The sequence below is a fragment of the Peromyscus californicus genome, unplaced genomic scaffold (assembly GCF_007827085.1).
Source record: "Peromyscus californicus insignis strain IS unplaced genomic scaffold, ASM782708v3 Scaffold_2__1_contigs__length_46816999, whole genome shotgun sequence".
Lineage (NCBI taxonomy): Eukaryota > Metazoa > Chordata > Mammalia > Rodentia > Cricetidae > Peromyscus > Peromyscus californicus.
Window position 1 is genome coordinate 1,492,319 of NW_026294540.1, and position 21,259 is coordinate 1,513,577.

General features: G+C 54.7%; 1 protein-coding gene across 1 annotated transcript in view; it reads left to right on the forward strand.

Moving 5' to 3' along the window:
* Mn1 (MN1 proto-oncogene, transcriptional regulator) overlaps positions 1 to 17,159 on the forward strand; it is a 43,608-nt gene extending 26,449 nt beyond the window's left edge. Inside the window, exon 2 of the mRNA XM_052754922.1 lies at positions 14,589 to 17,159. Within this exon, the coding sequence (XP_052610882.1) occupies positions 14,589 to 14,764 (176 nt within the window). The 3' untranslated portion in view covers positions 14,765 to 17,159. The remainder of the gene's footprint in view (positions 1 to 14,588) is intronic.
* The last annotated feature ends 4,100 nt before the right edge of the window (positions 17,160 to 21,259 follow it).

Sequence of the window (21,259 nt, forward strand, 5' to 3'; positions counted from 1 at the left end):
GAATGCTCTGCCAGTGACACTTGGCACGGGAAGTGTGTCCCTACCAGGTGACCTTGGCTTGGTCATTTTATTACTCTGGACCTCCATTTCCCCTTTGTTGTGATGGGCAGAGGTTAATATTTCAGATTCAGTGCCATGTGTTAATCTAGGTTGACTAGTCTTGACTGCCTGTAACACCGTGTGGATAAAAACTGAAGCTGGGTCTAGGGTCCATAGCAGCCAGTGCTGTGGTTTATAAGGATGTCTGATAACCCTAGAAAACGCCCCCAGGGCCTCTTGGCCTCAGGTGTGGCTCAGTGGAAGGATCTTCCTGTTAGGAAATGGTAACATTTTTTTGTAGGAAAAACATTTGTCATGCTAGCCCTTGATACAGATTGGAATGGACTTGGCAGAGTAATCTGGATTAGTGGAAATGTCCTCTGCTACCACAATCCATGTAGTCTCCACTGGCCCCCTGCAGTTGTGGGACTGGCTGGCATGGCTGGGTTGAGTCTCATTCCTAAATTTCATTTAATTTAGAAATGTCAGAGTAATTAGTGTGTGCGCATGTAGGGATGGAGGGGTAACCTCGGGATACCCCAGTTCTGGCCTCTAGGGGTTCTTGATTCCAAGATCTCTGTCTCTTTTTTTTGTTTGTTTGTTTCTTTGTTTGTTTTTCAAGACAGGGTTTCTCTGTGTAGCTTTCGAGCCTGTCCTGGAACTCACTCTGGAGACCAGGCTGGCCTCCAACTCACAGAGATCCGCCTGCCTCTGCCTCCCGAGTACGGGGATTAAAGGCGTGCACCACCACTGCCTGACTTGATTCCAAGATGATTTGCTAGTGTTATTCCAAGAGCTCAGGTGGGTCCTAAGGTGAGAGTCTGTTGCTTGGCAACAGAGATAGACAGTCCTGGCTTTGGCTCTGCCTCCCAACAACCAGCTCCTCTGCATGTGTTCCTGGGTGGGTGGCTGCCTGCCTGGGCCCTGCTGTTCTCTTCTGGGACTTGGCCTCTTCTGGGGATGAGAGCTGCTTTCCAGAGTGCTGAGCTGCACTGGGCAGGGGCTTGGTGCTCAGTGTCGGAGACTGGATGTGCAGGCTCTCGTTTCCCAGGGCCCCAGGAAACAGCCAGGTGGTTCCCGGTGTACGGTGGGTAGCTGCGAGGGAAGGAGGGTGCCTGGAGTTAGGACAGCGGGAGACCCATGGCTGCCTCCCAGCTTCCCTTTCACTCGCCTGCCTCTGGTGTGGGATGGTGCCGGAAGAGGTGTGGGGAAGGACTTGGCCGGGTCTCATGGCAGTGTGTGGTGGAGATGGGTGGCGTTGAGCAAGTTGTTCTGTCTCCCTGAATGGGGGTCTGAAGACTATGAAAAGAACAGAGTTCTCCCTCTACGGCTGTATGTACATGAGGCTTAGGAGTGGGGAAGGTGGTACCCGTTCCTGGCAAAGTCATCTAAATGGATGCTCTCTATTCAGCTGCGTGTGCTCTCTCATCCTTGTTTTTATTCTCTCCACTCCTCTCTCTGTCCTTCAGAACCAATGCCCCTGCCCCACCCCCAGATCTACCCTGCCTCGTCCAAAGCTGGGGAACTCATTCTCCTGCCTAAAGTCAACTTAAGTATCACTCAGAGAACGTCATCCCAGGCAACCATGCCACAGCCAGGCGGGCTGGGCACAGGGTCTTCCCAGGGCACCTTTCAGCCCGTGCTGAGGTCTAGCCTCCTCTCCTCTTCCTCTCTGTATCTAAAGCCCACAGGGAGCATTCTAGGATCCAGGCTCTGAAGCAGGGTGTCCCCCTGTCTGTGAGCCTGGGGCAGCACCGTGGCCCCTCAGGAAGTCCTGTGTCTTCAGCCCCCTGGCAGCAACTTCCTCTGCAAGTTCCTACTCATGTTGGCCTGGAGGCCCGGAGTGGTGGCAGGGCTTCCTCAGGAATTGGCAAATGACAAGACCTACTGTGTGCAGTAGGTCCGAAGCCAGCCCAGAGAGCGGAAGACAGGGCCCTTGGTATAGAGAAGTCGCGCTGTTGAGTTGTACAGGCGAGTATGAGATATCGGGGTACCCTGTTCCAGTCTGTGGCACCAGGTGCAACCAGGGGCGTGGACGGCCTCGCTAAGGGACACGCAGGAAAATGAGCCAGGTGGAGAGAGGGGACAGCAGGGCCCAGCAAGGTGAATGAAGGTTGGAACGGTGCTGCCACTCCTTGGTGACGGTGGGCTGTGAAGACCCGTGATCGCGCTCCCAGAGTGTCTTTGATGGATCTAGTCACTCTTCTGCCATGACTTAATCGGCCTGACCCTCGATTCCCTGCTGTACAGCACCTATCCACTGTCGTCGGGGGGTCTTTCTCTGTCTTCTCTAGAAGGTCCCAGGGACAAGGAACTTTGGACCTCTGCCCTTGGAAGAGAAGCTCTGGGCTTTAATCCGGTGCGTGTGTCCTAGAGACATAAGCCAAACAGAGAAAATCCCTCCCGAGGTGGAGCGTGGGTGTTAACAAAAATGTGTCTTGTCCAGGGGGACATCTGACAGAAGGCGAGGACAGGCTGACTCAGTCACTGGCCCCCACCCCTGTACCTGCCTCTTCCCTCGGAGGCCTCTGCTCCCCTAGGAGTCCACACCCCACCTTCCTAGGTTATGCCGGAAACTGCACTTGGGTGTTGCAGGCCCAGTTAGGAACTCAAAGCTAAGCCAGTCACCAGGGCTCCATCCTTCAAGCTTTCTCCCACCCCCAAGGGAGAGATTAAGGAACATTTCCCAGCAGTCCACAGGGCGGGTGGGGGTGGGAGACACCCACGGGAGGCTTCTGCAGGTCATGGAGTCAGGGTTCTGTCAGCTGACTCTCACCTTCCTCTTACAAAAGGGGTAGAAGCTGAGAGACTGGCAAGCAGCGTCTCTGAGGTCACGCTGCCAGCTTCTGGCAGAGCTGGCACCTGGCTTTCTGTAGTGGGAGAGGAGAGCCGGGTGAGAGAGAAATCAGACCGGGTACTCCTCTTCCCAGAGGGTCCGTAGAGCCCGGCTGTCACTGAGGCCTTGGGGAGTAGGAGCTCAGGATGAGTGCTCGGAACACAAGCATCCAGAGATGTCCGTCCCCACGGCTGTGATGGACAGACGTGACGGCTCCTTCTAAGTCCAGGGGCCTGTTCAGCACGACAGGTCATGGGCTCCCACAGACCTGTGTTCAAATCTAGCCTGTCATGTGTCACTTTCGGTCACGTGGCTCTGGTTCTCACAGGCTGTCAGGAGGGTCCTCCGGGGCTGTGGATGTGGCTCCGTTGGCAGAATGCCAGCCGAGCGTGCACGAAACCCTGGGTTCGAATCTTAATAAAACATAAACGGGCCTGGTCACACACACAGCCCTGGGGAGGTGGACGTTAGGTGGACAAGGTCAAGGAGATCAAGGCTAGCCTGGGCTGTGTGAGAGCCCGTCTCAAAAGGAGCTCAGCCTTGAGAGATTCATGCCTGGTCTGGTCAGTGCTCTGCTCATTGACTCCTAGGCTGTCTGGCCATCACTGTCCTTATAGTTTGGGACTGAGCTCCCAGGGTGATTTTTCTGGCCTGGTGTGGCAGCCTTGCCGTGTCTCAGAGAAGCCATTTCTCGTATTCTGTGGGAACTCCTGGAATGATTTCTTTCTTTCTTCTTCCTTTAATTCAAAAGCATTTTTAGAGCAGTTCCAGTTCATGGATTTTTTTTTTTCATTTGGAGGTTGGAAGGTGTCCACAGTCAGAAGAAAGCTGGGGCCATACTGACCAAGAAGGGTATTTCAGATCCCCTAAGTGTCATGGTGTAACATCCTCACCTGGTGTCTAGAGCATGTGTTAAGTGCCCACTAGACGCTGGTGATTTCCTCCTCGTATAGACTTGAGCCTCGGGTTTGAAGGTCGGCAAACTTTCTCTGCACAGGTGCCAGTTAATATTTGGCGTTTGTGGGTTATACAATGCAGTGATTCATTTTGCCTGGGTCACAGGACGCCCAGATTTTTGGTTAACTATGGTTTATCTGGAAAGCCCAGACTCATGTCACAAACAAGGCTATGTGCTAGCAAAACTTCACTTGCAGATGTGAGCTGAGATCAGCCAGCCTGGGGTAAACAAGCACCTCTGGGACTGGGTCAGGAGACAAGACAGGGACCTCGGTGAGTGCTGGGGAATAGACAGGGGGGTGCTGTTAGCCACAACTGCTGCCCGTCATTGCTAATACCTGCATGAGTGAATCTCCTAGCTGCCCTGTTCCTGTGTCTGATCTCCCTGCGCACACAGGGAAACAGAGCTGTGACCCACCTCGCCCTGTTGGTGCGCCATGCTGGGTATCTTAGCGCTCGCTCCCTTTCCTGGGCCTCCGTCTCCCTCCCTGTAACTTCAAGGAGGACTTGCTGGTGTGAGGCGTAGGCCATGATGACTGCAGAGGCAGAGGGAGGTGTGGTGTGGCTGCTGGGGAGCAGACCCAGGGACTCAGAGCTGCAGGTGTGACTTGGAAGCCGCCCAGGGTTCCTGGTTGGCCTAGTTAGGCAAGAGTTTTTCCAGAGTGTCATTCAGGTGGTGTGACAGAGGCTTCAATCTCCAGCCTGCTCAGGGTTGAGAGATACCAGGAATTGTGTGTTTTTCCGAGTCAAGACTGGGGTAAGGAAGACGCAAACTCTTACCTACCTCGACATATTCCCAATATTCTGCCCTTGCTCTGAATCCTGCCTGGCTCCCCATTGCTCTCAGGAGGACCAGGCTCCTTCCTAGACACCCCATGATGATCCCATTGAACTTACAGCCTGTTCTTCTCAACCCCCCCCCCCCCGAGTGTAAATCAGAGTCCCCATCCTGGATGTCCAAGGCTGTGTGAAGGGGCTTCGAATGTCCCTCTTCTTCCTCTCCTGCAAAATTCTGTGCTTGCCCTTAAATCTGTCCCCCGCACCTCCCCAAACCCGAGTCCTCCTGGAGCCCTGGCTCTTGTCCCACAGCACAGCCAAGACCTAATGTCCCCTCATTGCCAGGCAGGAATAACCAATCCTACTTTTCAGGGTAGGATGCAGAGATTCAGGGAGCTGATTTGTGTTGGCCTTAGCCCCACAGTCTGGCACTTATGCATCGGTTACCCAGACCTTTGTCTGCATTGCGTGTGAATGATTATCCACATAGACCCCCTTTTTGGGGAAACACCTGAGCTGTGGGAATGTATGTGGGTGGCAGGCAGTTACCATCCCCACTGTCCCCCCGAGGGGTACCCCACACAGAGGAGCAGGCATCTCAATCTGGAACATCAGCCCTCTGAAGATGTATTTTCTGAAATCCATACTTGCAGTTAAAGCCATGAGGCTGGTTTGCTAAAGAAATGGGCAGGTCTGTCTGCTCTGATAGAGGGAATGTCGTTGGGCCGGGGAGACACTCATGAGTACATCATCTTGAGGGCCGGAGTTCAGGTCTCGGCACCAGGTGGAGAGCTAGGCAGATAAACACAAGGCTGCAACTCCAGCACCATGGGGAGCTGAGACAGGAGGATGGATGGGCCTTGTTACCAGCCATCCTAGCTCCAGCAAGAGACCTTGTTTTGAGGGAATAAGGCAGGAATGATGGAGCAGGACCTGGGCATCCTTCTCGGGCCTCCATAAGTGTGCTCTCAGGAGCGCACACCTGCAGGTACACCCTCTACATACACCCAACACACTGCCACTCCCCTATTCCCGCCACACACACCTCTACATACACCACACACACACACACACACACACACACACACTACATACATATCACATACATATACACAACCCCTAACATATACAAACAAACCACACACACACACACACACACGCACGCACGCACGCACACGCACGCACACGCGCACACATTACATACATATCACATACATATACACAACATATACAAACAAACCACACACACACACACACGCACGCACGCATGCACACGTGCACACATTACATACATATCACATACATATACACAACATATACAAACATACCACACACACACACACACACACACACACACAAATGCACGCACGCACACACGCACGCACGCACACACACGCACACGCGCACACATTACATACATATCACATACATATACACAACATATACAAACATACCACACACACACATCACCCACTCTCTACACACACTACTGTTGAAGTTACCACATCCAGGCAGAGTGTGAGACCCTCAGAGCTCAGAGAGGTGCAGAATCATGTCTGAGGTCACCCAGCACTCAGTCCCCATCAATGTAGTAAAAGGCAGAACCACCAAAGGCAGAGTCATGGTCCCTGGGGTCAGGACTCAGCAGTAGTGGTGACAGGTGGCAGGTTACCTGGTGCACACACGAGGTTGTCCTTTGGGAACCGTGCATTCTCGGTCCTGCATCCTGGACGAGGAACTGACGCTTGGGGGACTGGGAGGTGGTAACTTTTGGCTGGAGGAGCTAGGTCCCAAGAGACAACTGGACACATTTTAGGCTAGAATCTCCCAGAAGAGCTTCAGCCTGTGGACAGCGGTCCTTGTGTCCCTATGTCCCCTCTCCCAGCACCCTCCCCTCCCAACTTTGCCCTTTTCTGCCCTCAGCGGGGGCCCATCTGACTGACAGCTGCCATTGTCCCAGAGGCAGTGTGAGTCGGTTGCCCAGCTTCCCCACAATGCCTGTCATTACTCTTCTGGGCCCTGAAAAGCTGGGCTCATGGACTCCTGATCCTCAGCAAGGCTTTTACCCAGCCTGGCCCTGTGCTGGGGCTGAAGGGCGTGCAGGGCCCTCTCTCAGGACCCGTGACAAAGGGTGTAGCCTGTGTGAGGCAATGTTAAGGAGGCAGCTACCTTGGGTGATTCTTAACTCACTGTGTGAGCCTGGGCATCCTTTCCAGAGAGCAAGGAGGGTACTGTCCTGAGGAGGGTGATAGAAGAAGAGAAGGGGGGAGGGCCTGTGAGGGAGGCACTGTGGCCACAGCCTCTGCCACCCAGGCAGGGACATTTTTTTTTTTATCTCTGCAGATGACTCCCTACCAGACAGCGTGGGTCTACTGATCATCAGCTCTGTGGCTGTAGTGCTGTGAGCTTAGACTCCCCGGACTCAGTTTCCAGTGTTGTGAAATGGGCTGTTGATTGGGCTCCTGTGCCCTGGCAGTGGAGGTAGCCCAAGGTCAGCAGAGCCAGTGACTCTTGTCGCTGTTCCAGCCGGTGACAGAGGCATGGCTGATTTCCCTCCTTTTTCTCTTTGTCACATGACCCTGGGAGCTGGGCACTGTGGAGGGAGAGCTGAGGCTGGAATGTGGGGGGTGGGCAGGTAGCTGAGGTCAGGTGCTGCCTGCCCTGGTCCTCGTGAGATCCCGTGTGGTGTCACCAGCAGGTTAACTGTCCCTGAATCAGTAGGTCGCGAACTCTGGCCCTAGTGTCGGGGGGGGGGGGGGTCTCAGTCCTGCCCCAACCTCTGCCTTTAAGATGGACTCACTCCCAAGGAACTGAAGGACTGTGGGTCAGCCAGTGCTCTAGTTCCTGGTCCTGTTGCTGTGGTAGGAAACCCTGATGGAAGGAAGGCTTTATTCTGGCTCACGGTTCAGGGATGCAGTCTGTCATGGTGGGGAAGGTGTGGTGGCGTGATCATGAGGCGGCTGGTCACACCACACCACAGTCAGGAAACAGAGAGAGAGAGAGAGAGGAAGGTGGCACTCAGCTTGATTTCTCCTTTTTGTTCGGTCCAGGACCTCAGCCCATGTGATGGTGCTGCCCGTATTTAGGGCGAGTCTTCCTTCCTTAATTAACCCAATCCAGATAATCCCTCACGGGTATCCTGGAGACTTATATCCTAGGTGGTTCCAGATTCTGTCAAGTTGGCAATCAGAGCTAACCACAGCTAGCATGGGGTGTAAGCCATGACCCTAGCACTCAGGAGGCTGAGGCAGGGGCTGTTAAGTTTTGGTCAGCCTGGGCTGCACAAAGGGGCTATGCTGCACTCCCTCCTATAAAAAGAAAGGATGTACATCCACCTGTCAGGGTCATCAGAAATGACTGAACAGGCCCAGTGAGGGGGAGTGATTTGTAGAAGGCCACACAATGAGCAGGGTGTCATGAAGATATTCAGCAGATACCTAATAGGCGTTCACTGTGCGCCAGGAGCAAGAGGGCCTTTGTCTCCAAGAAACTCCATTTCTTATTCCTTTTACAGATTGGAAAACCGAGGCTTGGCAAGTTACCCTGCCTGAGGTTGCAGAGCTAGGCAGGGAAAGAGCCAAGATTCAGACTCAGGGTCTGGGGCCCAGGTCTTGAGCCGGGGGCCAAGCTGCCCCACTGTGGAGTCAAGGGAGGGTGGGCCGTAGGACTCTTGACTGGCTCTGCCATGCGGGGGCCTCTGGACCTTCTGCCATTCACATCTGGCTGAGGTTTGTGCTTCTTGTCCCTGAACCCAGACGGCTGAGCCATGGGCCTGTCTCCTAGGGCTGGGTCCCTCCGACTGCAGAGGTGCTCCTCTTTCTAGGCTGGGTCCCTCCGACTACAGAGGTGCTCCTCTTTTTAGGCTGGGTCCCTCTGGCTGCAGAGGTGGTCCTCTTCCTAGGCTGGGTCCCTCCGGCTGCAGAGGTGCTCCTCTTTCTAGGCTGGGTCCCTCCGACTACAGAGGTGCTCCTCTTCCTAGGCTGGGTCCCTCCGGCTGCAGAGGTGGTCCTCTTTGCCCTCAGGCTCCTCTACAGCTCTGTTTGTAGCCCAGACTGGGTGTGAATTGGTGTCCTCCAGCCTCAGCCTGAGTGTTGGGTGATAGGCCTGTCCCACCAGGTCCCGAAGCAGCCTCATGGAGACAAGCCTTAGCACTGTGGTGAAGGGAGCTGTGGGCTGAGGAGACAGCTCGGGTGGTAGATGCTGGGGATGCAGGCATGGGGACCTGAGTTTGTCTCCAGCACCCACGTCAAAGCCAGGCACAGTGGCATATGTCTGTAACCACGGTGTTTGGGAGGTAAAGACGGGAGGATCCTTGAGGCTTGCTGGTCAATCAGTACAGCCAAACAGTGAGCTCCTGTCTCAAAAACTAAGAATGGCAGAGGAAGATACCTATATGGATTCTGGTCTCTACATCATGCATACACACACACAGACACACACACACACACACACACACACACACACACACACACACACACACACATACACACACACACACACAGACACACACAGGCACATACACATACAGACACACACACACACACACAGAGGCACATACACATACACATACAGACACAGTTACACATATACACATAGAGACACACACAGGCACATATACATACAGTCACACACACAGGCACATACTCACAAACATATATACACACATATACATACAGTCACACAGGCACATACACACATGCCAACAGACACACACACACACACTCACACAAACATACACACACTCACACACACATACAACTTTAATGGCTCTTCCAAGGACTAAGGCCTTGAACCATGGAGCCCTTCCTAAGCACCTGCTCTTGGACAGATCCAAGAGGCTGGTGGTGTTGCCATCATCCATCTTAAGCAAGTGACTGGCTCTGCTGTAGGGAACTTGTCCCCCTGAGCCCTGTGTCTCCAGGTGTTTGATCCCATGGCAGCCTGTGGGGAGGGGTCTGGACACACAACTGCCTCCCTTTGTGCCTGCCAGCAGGGCCCCTTGGGTTGGGGACTCCCCATGGGTCTGACAGCTGAGCAGGAAGGTGGGATTCAGCAGGGGTACAGAGGGAGGGTGCTGCAGACAGAGGGGATGGACAAGTGTGGGTGTGGTAGGGACAGGGCTTTGTGTAGGGACTGTACACAGTAGGAGACAGATGGTACCAGAGGCCAAGTGGCCAGTGTGACCAAGAGGTGGGCTTAAGTCAGGGCTGGCTCAGTCCTGGGGACTGGGGAGCCATGGAAGGTTTAAGCAGGAGGGAGGTCTGTCTAGGCCTGCAGATAGTAGATGCAGAGAGCACAAATTGGCTGCAGGCTGTAGCTGGTGTGGCCAGTCTCGAGAAAAGGAAGTGGTCCAACCCTGAGACCCAGCAGCTCTGCCCCAGCCAAGGGCAAAAGTCACAGGAGACAGCACCTCTCCCTTTGCCCTTCCTGGGTCCAAATAAAGGAAATTTAAAATATATTTCCCCTTGTGGGAATCGGGCGAGGTGAATGTGGGGGGCGGCATTAGCTGTTGTTCAGGCCCACACTCCCTCTTACATAAGCCATGAGTTAAAAATACCCGCTCCGCCTCACGCTGGCCGTAGGGAGCCCCCACAGAGACGAAAGCACTACTGTTCTAGGTCTGGTGCCCCCAAATCCTGGGTTACTGAGTAGCAAGTACAGGCCCTGGGCCTTCTGGAGGCTTGGGTATCGTGCGGACCTGCCTAGAGGTGGAGTCACCCACCACCCCTCTGTGCCTGTCCTTGATCTGGGCGGCAGCTGGACTCCACCCGTGTTTCCCATCTCTGTCATCCCTCTGGTGGGCAGAGAACAGAAGGCCAGGCCAGAATCCCCATCCCAGGACTCAAGGTAGAATGGGTCTGGAGAGCCACCGAGGCAGGAGCATGGCCCCCCATGCTGGATCCTGGCTGGGGCTTCAGGAGAGAGCAGGGTGCAGCCAGGACTGTTGACCTAGAAGAAGAAAGGAAAGATAGAGGAGGAGGCGAAGGGGAGGATGAGAGGAGTGGGGAGGAGGGGAGGGGAGGAGGAGGAGAGGGGGAGGGGGGAGGAGGGAGGGAGGGAGACAGGCAGCCCTCAGCCAGTTTGCTCCAGTAGCCACTGGAGGCAAGTCAGGCCCTTCACATTCCTGGTTCCTCTGACCCCTTTGCCTGGCTGCTCCCCATTTCTTAGACTCCAGGATCTTAATGCCCAGGGGTGACACACAGAGACACCCCAATGTACGGGTGCTGCCTGCCATTGCTGTCGGACCCACAGGAGAAGCCAGGAGACATCGGCACTCCTGGCCTCACTGCGTGGCTTCTCCTTCACTTCCGTGGCTGATATCTCTCGTGTGGCCTCGCTGTGGCCTGAAGCCCGGCAGACAGAAGCCCACATGGGTCTTTGTGGCTACCGCGAGTGAGCCGGACGGGCTCTGACCTCAACGCCATGAGGCAAAGCCATCAGGGTCTGCTGCCATCAAGGGTTGGTCTTGTGAGGAAGGGCCTTGAGAGGTCTTGCAGGGGCCGCCTAGAGCCAGCCTTGACCCTGGCTGTGGACATGAGGAATCTATGGTGTCTCATAGGTGCAGTTCAAACTCTCCTGGCCTTTCTTGGCCAGTCAGCTATGGCCCCCAACTTCTGAAATGCCACTGTCAGTGAGGCTCATGCAGGGTATGTGGTATGATGGGAGCCCTCCCCTCTGGACACAGACCCTCACCTGTATGCATGAGGCCTGCCTTTCCGCTCCAAGGTCCCTTAGCTGCTGTGAGCCTGGCTCACCCACAATGGCCCTTCCAATGAAGATGGAGGAACAAGTATTTCAGATAGGCCAGCAGCCTAGGTGTGGGGGTTCCCTCACCTACCAGGAACCCCAGGCTAGAAAGAGACAACTGATGTCAGCGCTAGGTACCCAGGGATCCCAGGTGTCCCTCAGCCCCAGGGGCTTGGTGAGGGGATAGTGTTATCTCTGGATTGCTGACATAGAGGCCTGGGTGTGCTCACCACCTGAGGCTTGGGGACTCAGCGTCTTCTCTGCTGGGACAGGCTGGGACTTGAACAGCTTCTGTGGGATAGATTTGTCATCCGTGAGTTGACAGCCCGAGGGGCCACCATCCTAGGGCATGATGGGTCCCTCCACTGTAATGACTCTGTAGATGGGGTGATATAACCATGCTTGCAAAGTCAAGAGCTGAAGAACAGCATTCTCTCCTAAAAGGCCTATGTGTGGATAGTAGACTGGGGTTGATGGCCTCGTAAGGTCCTGCTGAGACTGGGGAATTCTGTACCCATGATCTGTGGCATTAGGCCAGCCCCCTCGCCTCCTCTCTGCCAAAACGGAGGAAGGGCGGTACATTGTTGGCTTGTTAGGGGATGGAATTAAATAATACTGGACTCCACACCAGGTACAGCAACTGCCTGGCTCTGAGATCAGGGTAGAGTTTAGGAAGTGTCAGGCCTGGGAATGGAGGCAGGGGGTGACCCGAGAATGGATTTATCGGAGCCTGAGAGTCATACATGCTTAAGAAATACCTATGTCCTGTCACCTGCCTGGGGCCTGCCGTCAGACCTGGGCCTGGGTCTCTTCTGTCCTGAGCCCCACCTGGCTCATCTCTGCTTTGATGAGGGGTTCTGCTCTACTCCTCAGTGCCTGCCCCCACTCCTCTCTCTCTCTCTCTGGCTCTCTGTCTCTCTCTCTCTCTCTGTGTGTGTGTGTGTGTGTGTGTGTGTGTGTGTGTGTGTGTGTGTGTAAGGGATGCAGGTATGGCTTTGCGCATCTCCTAAGAGGATGACCGGTCCCTCGTGGGATATTGTACTCTGGAGTAATATAACTCGGGGCAGGAAGCAGGGATTCTGCTGGGAGCGAGGCATGTGTGGGCTCAAACAGAGCGAGGACTGTATCGCTACAAGCTGGGGCCCACATGCTCAGGGACCTGGGTCCTCTGTCTCTGCCATCCTAATGTGCACTGGGGCTGGATCCACCGGCACAAACCACACCTACCTGAGCTTGAAACCTTAGTTTCTTTTACAAGATGAGTGATGATGACTCCATGTGGTGGGTAGGAGGGAGACCACCTAACCAAGATTTAGGAAAGGAGGGGCTTCACGGGTTTCTGGGTGGCTCCCTTCTGACCTTCTCAGGGTCAGGCCCAGCAGCCCTACCAGGGACCTCCGTATACTCAGTATGCCACTCTGTATACCAGGCCATCACAAGGTCCCGAGAGAGACAGCAGTAGAGCTGTGTCACTCAGAAGGGACAGCCACTCCTGAGCCGCCCTGATTGGTCACAGAGTGGTGCTGCCTGGTGTCACTCAGGAGGATCCCTGGGCCGGGAGATAACAGGTCCCAGACACGTGCTCGTTGATTGAATGAGGAAGGGCAGAAGCCAAGGCAGGTTTCTCTCCCCACCTTGCAGGTCTTGAAGCCCTGGAGTAGAGCCCGGAGTCCTAGAGGCTTGCCTGACCCAGGGGGTGGGGCTTAGTACTCTGTTAGGGCCAGGCTCTGGCGGAGGACATGTCTTAATCCTAGGTACTGGGCGGGTTGGGTGGGCAACTTCTGCTGTAATGATGAGGGTGATCGGGTCATGGAGGTCGGTATCTGGGTGCGCCTCCTTAGTCTTAGTTGGGCCCCCACCCCAATTTCATCTTACTGCTTGTCTGCTGAATTCACCATTCGCCCATATTCAAACCTAGCTTTCTGAGCCTTCCTGGCAGCCGAGCCTTAGGCAGGGTACCCGACCGACCGTCTGACAAAGGAGAATCAGGAAATTGTCATTCAAACATAGTAGGGCAGAGCCCAGCATGGCTTGGCAGTGTGCTCTGAAAACTGATCTGTCCCATCTCTACCTCAAGCAGAGGAGGAGGGCGCGCACACACACACGCACACACACACACACACACACACACACACACACACACACACACACACACACGTACTCTGTCCTAACTCCTGCTAACATGTTAGTGGTTGTTCAATGCCTTTCCCTTCAGGCATATCTCTGACACAGAGACAACTGTGACGTGTGGTAGCTCTGGGTCTGTGTAATCAGCTGAGTGAACTTCAGCACTTCGTGGCACTTTACAGTTTACACAAACACTTGAACATAGTAATAGCCTTGATAACTGATGCATGTGAGGCCCACGTGCCTGGGTCATTCCATTTTCAGAGGACGAGACTTGGGTTCCTTTGTAGGACTGGGGTCTCAGTTAGAACTGTATGTTTCCAGGCAGGTTTCTGTGTCTCTCTGGGCCACAGATGCCGGTCTGTAAAGTGCAGGGCTGGGGGGGGTGAAGGACGTAGTAGGTGTCTATAGGCTCCTCCCTTGCCAGCCCACCCCCAAGCCACCGCTTCTGAGCCCATCCCCTGTGCCTTAAGAGGAGCAGAAGCCTCTGGATGGGAGGAGGGTATGGGGCTGTGACCACAGAGCACTCTGACTTCTACCTGTCATGGGTGGTTCCAGGCTGGTTCCTCCTGGCTCCTTCTCCATCCTGCCAATAGGATTCTCCTCCATGTCCCCCAAGGCAGGCCATTCCCCTTTCTGGATCTCAGTTTTCTTAGCTGTAAAAGTGGGATGACCACCCTTAGCTCTAGAGTGTCTATGTGAGGATGTGCTAAGTGCAGAGTAAGCCCACAGCAAGTGTCTGTCCAGGGGACTAGACAGTCTCCCCCATTCCTTTACGGTGTCTATGAAGTCCTGTGCACCCTCAGAGGCAGACGCGGGTTTTAGATGGGCTTTTATCTCTCATGGTGTCTGGTCGTCTTTGTCCAAACAGAGATGGGCAAACTCTGATGTCATTTCCTATCTTCTGCCTCCCAGGGAGCGACAGACCTAGAGGTGGTGTGGGTGTGGCGGGGTGGGCTTTTCTTAGGTAGTCTTCACAGCTGAGCCTCTGAGGTCGTCTCCAGCCACGAAAGAGGGCCAGATGCTGCCTCATCGCCCCCTGTACCATCCTCACCCCGAAGGGTCTCCCACTGGCCACTGACTCAAGTGTCTCCTTTCTCCACAGCCCATGACCTCCCTACCAACAAGGCCTCAGCCACCCAGCCCGGCAGTCACCTGCAATGCCTGAGCGTCCACTGCACAGACGGTGACCCCAAGGCCCGCGCCTCCGTACCCACCTGGCGGTCTCTGCACTCCGACATCTCCAACCGGTTCGGGACGTTCGTGGCCGCCCTGACTTGAGCCTGTGGGAGCCCCTCCCTGCCCTGCCCACCCGTGAAGGGCCTCCGTGGCTGAGCAGACTCGTGTTTTTTTTGTTTTTTGTTTTGTTTTGTTTTGTTTTTTTGTCTAGGTTGGTACCTGCTTAGTGGCGCTCGGAATGGAAAGGGTTCGTTTGGAAAGGGGCTGGGGAAGGTTGATAAAAAAAAAAAAAGAAAAACCTCAGAAAATAATTAAAGAGACCGCGTGCCACGTCGTGCCGACACCAGTGTCCGTTCTCAGCCAACAGCGAGCGCTGTCTCAAAGCCGTTTTCCTGCTAGAGAGCTCCCTGCTTTCTGTACTCGGAGTGTGTTCTAGAAGGCCCTTGCCGTGTTTAAGCCAAGGCGGGGTGCACCTGGTACCCCTTTTCTTTTTTTATTCTCTTTGATTCTCCCCTCCTCCTCCCCCTTCTCCTTCCCCGTTGCTTCTGTTCGTCACTGACTAAGATGGAGATCTTGGAGAACAGTGTTCTGGAATCGTCCGGGGTGGAAGCCGCAGGGTCTCTGTAGCGTCCGCTACTCTTGTCCGCTACTCTTGTCGTCACCAGTTAGGAGACAAAGACCACGAGCAGCTTGAGGAACGGCCAGGGACTGGGTTGTCTCCGTTCCCAGAGAACTTGGAGAGGTATTTCCCTCACTGGCCCTTAGCCTTCGGCTAGCTTCCACTTTTCCCACTGGGAACTGCTCCTCTGGTCCCTCCTGGGTTGTGTGCTGGATGCTGGGGTGCTGGGACCAGCCACTTGGAGGAAGGAGCCTCCCGGGGCCATGAACTCCCTTCCCCTTCACTGACCTGACCACTGCACACTCTGACTTCTCTGTGCTGAGCAGGGTGGTCTTGTGACCCTTCAAGGGGACGGGAGAGGAGCGGTCAGTTGTCCCAGTGACCTCCTGGCCCTGCTCTCCCAGATCTCACACTTCCTTCTAGCCCACTCTAAGTGACTCCATCCCTGGGAGGAGGGATTAAGGCAGCCAGACTCAGGCTGAGACACCCTCTCTGATCCTGCAGTTCCCTTACGGGGGTAGGAGGGAAAAAGGATAAAATGAGCGGCTTCATGATGTCCGTTCCGGGCCTCACGTTCCGTTCCCTTCACGGGATATCTCCTGCCCTTTTGATTTCATTTCATTCAGATTTAAAAAGCAGAGCCCTGCCCCATGTGTCCCCTGGGAGAGGCGCTCCCCCTCCCCACAGCCCCCCTTAAGCAGAGAGGAGCAGAGATTGCGGTGCTGATGTGGATGACGTCTTAGGGTGTGGTCTAAACCCTACCGGCCTGTGTGACCCACTGCTGTGGGGCCGTCCGTCCCTGGGAGGGTCAGCCAGAGCTAGCCCTCTAGTCTCAGCTCAGTTTTTTGTTGTTAGTGTGTCTTCCCAATTGCTCCTTTCTGAACCCCCACCCCGACTTGACAGAACCCCCTTCCTTTTCTTAGCAAGAGGCCTGAAGGCTCGGGGCTCTCCAGATGCCCATATTGTTTGTGTTGAGGGACTTTCAATTATGGGAGCCGCTTGCCAAAAGCTGGCTCTCTCCCTCCTCTCCTCCTCCTCCTCCTCTTGGCTGAGGTCTGAACCCCCAGGGTCTACACTTGTTGTCTGGGCAGTGTGATGGGGCGCAGAGGGCAGACAGAAACAGGTGACATGGACTGGTGAGCAAGACACGCCCTCTGTTCTATGCCCAGAGCGGTGAGGGGATGGCCGTAGGAGCATCCTCCAGGCTTTGGTCCAGACTCTACATTCACCCTCAGAGTTTGCGATGCCTAGCTGTCCGAGAGAGCCAGCCTTTCCCTCCCCAAACAAGAATGACTTCTCCTTCACTGCTTAAGGCCGGGGAACGAGTGTCCCAGCGTCCATCAACAAACATCCCAGCATCAAGTCCACATGCAGCCACCGGCATATGGCTCAGGCCACCTCCAAAACCCCGGAAGTGTCCAGTGTTCTCACGTTCTCACTCCCCACGACCCCAGGGTGAAACAGCGTTTAAAATAGCCTTAAGCAAAAGGATGCCATGTCATTAAACTTGGTTTTAGTGGAAAGAGTTTAAAGGCGGACGAAAACCACGTCCGAAGTGCGCGAGAGCCCGGGGACACTGTAATCAGTATGCAGCTAGCTCCAGTAGAGAGAAGGAAATCGCTATTGCACATGTAAAATATGAACCCTTAACCCTGCGGTGCGTGAGCCTGTAAGCTTTTTTGACTCTTAAGGAAAAACCGTTTCTGAAATGCTTGGGAAGACAGTGACAGAAGCTCATGAAACTGAGTGGTATTTTTCTTTCTTTTTTTAAAAAAAAAAATATGTAAAGTTGAGTCTTCCGTATTCACGCATTACTGTATATACGTGTATATGTTTTGCTGAGCGGCTTAAATAACAATAAATACAACGTTAATGGTGTCTGGGGCATGTTTGTGGGCGGGACCTGTTTCCTTCCACAGGGTCCTTGCTCTCTTGGCACACGTATTGTGTCTGGTGTGCCTGCGTGTTCACGTGTGTGTGTGTGTGTGTGTGTGTGTGTGTGTGTGTGTGTGTGTGTGCACGTGCACTTGGAGAAGCCTGAAGTTGACATCGAGTGGCCTTCCTCCAACATCCCGTCCCTTGTAGAGTCCAGCTCTCACCGGTTTGGTTAGCCTGTCTAGCCAGGTGGCCCTGAGGATCCCCCAGCTGTGTCTCCTAAGGGTGGGGGTTACAGGTGGCCACCATACCTGCCCGACTCACATGTCAGTCATCCAGAACGTGTGTGTACACTGTGCACGTGCATGTATACATATGCATACGAGTGTGTGCACATGTATATGTTCTGAGTCAGGTGACCCCAGGGCCTCACAGCCTTGATGTATCCCCCTCTGGGCCTGATCACTTTTTCTCTTACAGGGCAGGGTGGGTACTCACACCTCCTCACAGATCCCAGGCTCCTACCCACTGGGCCTCAGCAGGATTCATTCCCCCCCGCCCTGCCCCGTAGTGACAGCTGGCATGTCTCCAGTTTTGCCCGGTGTGGAAGGACTGCCCCCGCCAGGAACCCCTGTGATGGGGCCAGGGGTGTGGGAAGCCATGGAGGGTTGTGGGACGGTGGCCCTTCTGGAGTCTTGTGTTCAGCCATGTGGACTGATGCCAAGAACGTGGCTGCGGCCTTGGGCACCTCCTTGTTCTCACGGGTGAGATGGGTGCAGTGTGGGGGTCACCTCGGTGAGCGGGACACCGTGAGGAAGAAGGCTCCGGATCCACTGCCGCGGCTTTGGCATTGCTCTGGGGAGAGCTGCATGTCTGCGGGGTAACCTAGGGCAGCCGCCATTCCCTTCTTCCCAGATGGAGCGAAGGTGGGCTGTAGACATGCTCTCTGCCCGTGGAGGAGGAGGAGGAGGAGTGCTTTCCCAGCATGTGCCAAGGCCCTGGGTTCCACCACCACCACCCCCATTTTCCAGGGGGTGCAGGTAGCATCCAATGTGAAGGTCTCCCGTCGTCTTCTGTGGCCCGGAATTCCAGTTTCTGTTTTATGGTGTCACCAAGCTGCCCCTTGTCCCCTTCCCATCTTCCATGATTGTGTCCCCTGTAGTGTGGTCCATGAAATGTGGCAGCAGAAACCTGGGAGGGTTTGTTAACTTCAGCTCGCTGGCCGGAGCCAGACCCCGACCTTGAACTCCGTAGCGTTATAATGGTGCTTGGGTTTCTCTCCTAGCCTGCTACGGGCCGGGCCGCAGAGACACTGGATACTTCCCGAGAGCCCAGCAGCGTGCTCCCGACCACCCGCTCCTCCTCTCCTGCTTCCCCCTCCCTGGAAGTTCATACTATCTAGCAGATCCCGGGATAGGCACAGAAATAGGACAGCCCAGCCAGGTCGTCCAACCCTCCACCTCAGGAGCAAAGACTGCTGTGTCCCACACACCTGGAGGCTCACCTGGCCCTCAAGCAGGCGGTGCCTTGCTCTCCTCGGTGGCACAGTGTACACAGAGCACTCACTACTGACCCCACAGAGCTGGTCTGGGCACAGAGGAGCAGAGCCAGATGCGGGTGGGGACAGATAGGAGATCCGAATCCCCTTGCGAAGGACCCCACTAGCCCAAGGAAATCTCCTGCTGTGGCCAGGCACCATCAAATACCTACAAGCCAGAGGTGGGGTCCTGTGAGGCATGACCACTGTTGTCTCCTTGTGTTCTGAGATCACCTGTGCCAGATGGGACCAAGGGCTCACCTTACAGCCTCAGCTTTTGAGTCCTGTTGCAACAGACACCATGTCCATAAATTATCCCGGTCTAGGAAGGGAACACGGGGAATAAACTGGCAGCTTAAAGTGAGGAGTCCAGTCACTGTAGTGACATAAGGGTCTTGAGGAAGACGTTCCCCAGCAGGGCATTCTGGATAGGGTTTTGAAGGATGCGTAAGAGTTTATCCTACTTCTCTCACCGTATAGATTGACTTTGATTGTTCAGATTTTTATCTTTCGAGTTTTTGAAGTCCTCTTTGTCAAGGTCATGTTTCCTCAGTGCTGTAGCCCAAGGACAGACCATCCATCTTTACCTTAAAGACCCTTCAACCTTTAAAGGGCCCCTTCCACAGTGACAGTGTTTTGCGACCACGGCCAGGACCTGGGGAAGGGCACACGTGTGGAGCACGCTTGTGCCTGTGCCGGACGGGGCTGAGTCATCCTGCAAATGGCCCAGGAAGCACATCACTGGGGTGGGAACCCCAGACACATGCAAGCAACAGGAGGACACACTAGTCCTGGAGAGAGCCGGCTCAGGGACCGGCTCGCTCCTCCACCCCACCCTGACAGTCCTGGGGATGAGGGACAGATGGTGGCCAGGGGCCCCGCTCCACTCCAATCAGGACGTGGGGTGAATCTCCACAGCAGCAAGGGTGTGAGAGGGGTACGTGGGGGTGCAGAGTCAAGGGCGGGTGCGTGCATCACAGCCCAGGGTCCACCCTTCGTGCCTCAGTTTGCTTGTTTGTTATATGGGGAGGTGTAACTATGTCCCGGGTAGTTCTCATGGTCAGCTTGACAACCTGGAGTCACTGGAAGAGGGAACTGCAGAACTGCTTCCATCAGGTTGGTATGTGGGGAAGCCTGTGGGGCCTTTTCTGGAGTGACATGGATGAGGGAGGGCCCAGCCCACTGTGGGTGGTGCCGCCCTAGGCATTGTCCTGACTTCCTTCAAAGACGAAGACGGTGTGGTGGTCTGAGTGATAATGGCTCCCCCGTTATGTATTTGAATACTTGGTCCCAAGTTGGTGGAACTGTCTGGGAAGGATGAGGAGGTGTGGCCTTGTTGGAGGAGGTGTGTCACTGGGGGTGGGCTTTGAGGTTTCAAAAGGCCAGGCCTGGCCCAGTCTCTCCCTCTCTCTCCCTCTTTCCATCTCTCCCTCAGTCTCTCCCTCCCTCCCTCTCTCTCCCTCTCCCTCCCCCTCTCTGTCTCTCTCCCTCTCCCTCTCTCTCCTCTCCATCTCTCCCTCTCCCTCAGTCTCTCCTTCCCTCCTTCCCTCCCCTCTCTCTTCTCTTCTCTTCTCTTCTCTTCTCTCTCTCTCTCTCTCCTTCTCTCTGCCTGTGACTCAGATGTGAGATCTTATCTACTGCTCCAGCGCCATGCCTGCCTACCCGCTGCCACACTCCCCGCCATCATGGACTCCAAACCTCTGGAACTGTGAGCCCCCAGATTAAAGGCTTTCTTTTATGAGTTGCCTTGGCCATGGTGTTTTATCCAGGCAATAGTAAAGTAACTGTGACAGATGGTCTGTGACCGGGAAGTGTAAGCCAACCCTTTTCTGCCCTAAGTGGCTTTTGGTTAGAGTTGGTTTTGGTTACAGCGTCTTATCACAGCAGCAAAAAGGGACGCAGATGAAAAGCTGACCACCTCCTGGGAAGACGCGTCTCAGGGTCACAGGAGATGCCCAGTCTGAGGAGCACCAGGACTCACAGGTTCCAGTAAGTCCTTGCCCTGTGCTGGGACTGGGGCAGGAGGGTGCAGTGAAGTGTCTGTCCGTGTGTCCTGTGTCCAGAGGCTGCTGTGCGTCCATCCTGTGCTGGCTCTGGATGCTGAGATGACCCTTGTTCAAGCTGAGCTCTTTTGTAAGTTTAAAATGTGCTTAGCTTTCAAAGCCAGGCCAGGAAAAAGAAAAGGTATTAAATACCTTACTAATTAAAATTGAGTTTTAAAAAAATTAATAGTGTTGAAAGAACAATTTGACTATCCTATGTTTTCTCAATTAAAATGTGGTTGAATGGTTTTCTGTTACTGTTGTGTCTCTGCTTCCAGCGGGTATAACAAAGTAATCAAGCCTGGGTGTTTTCTAGAGCAAAGAGGTTTGGTGAGCGTGCAGTTCTGAACCCGTCTGCAGTCACAGTGTGGCCACAGTGTGGTCACTGCCTGACAGTGGTGAGGGAAGGGGGGGAGGGAGGGAGGGAGGGAGGGAGGGTGGGAGGAGGGAGGGAGGGAGGGAGGGAGGGAGGGAGGGTGGGAGGAGTGGGGAGGGAGAGAGGGAGGGAGGGCAGAGTAGGGGAA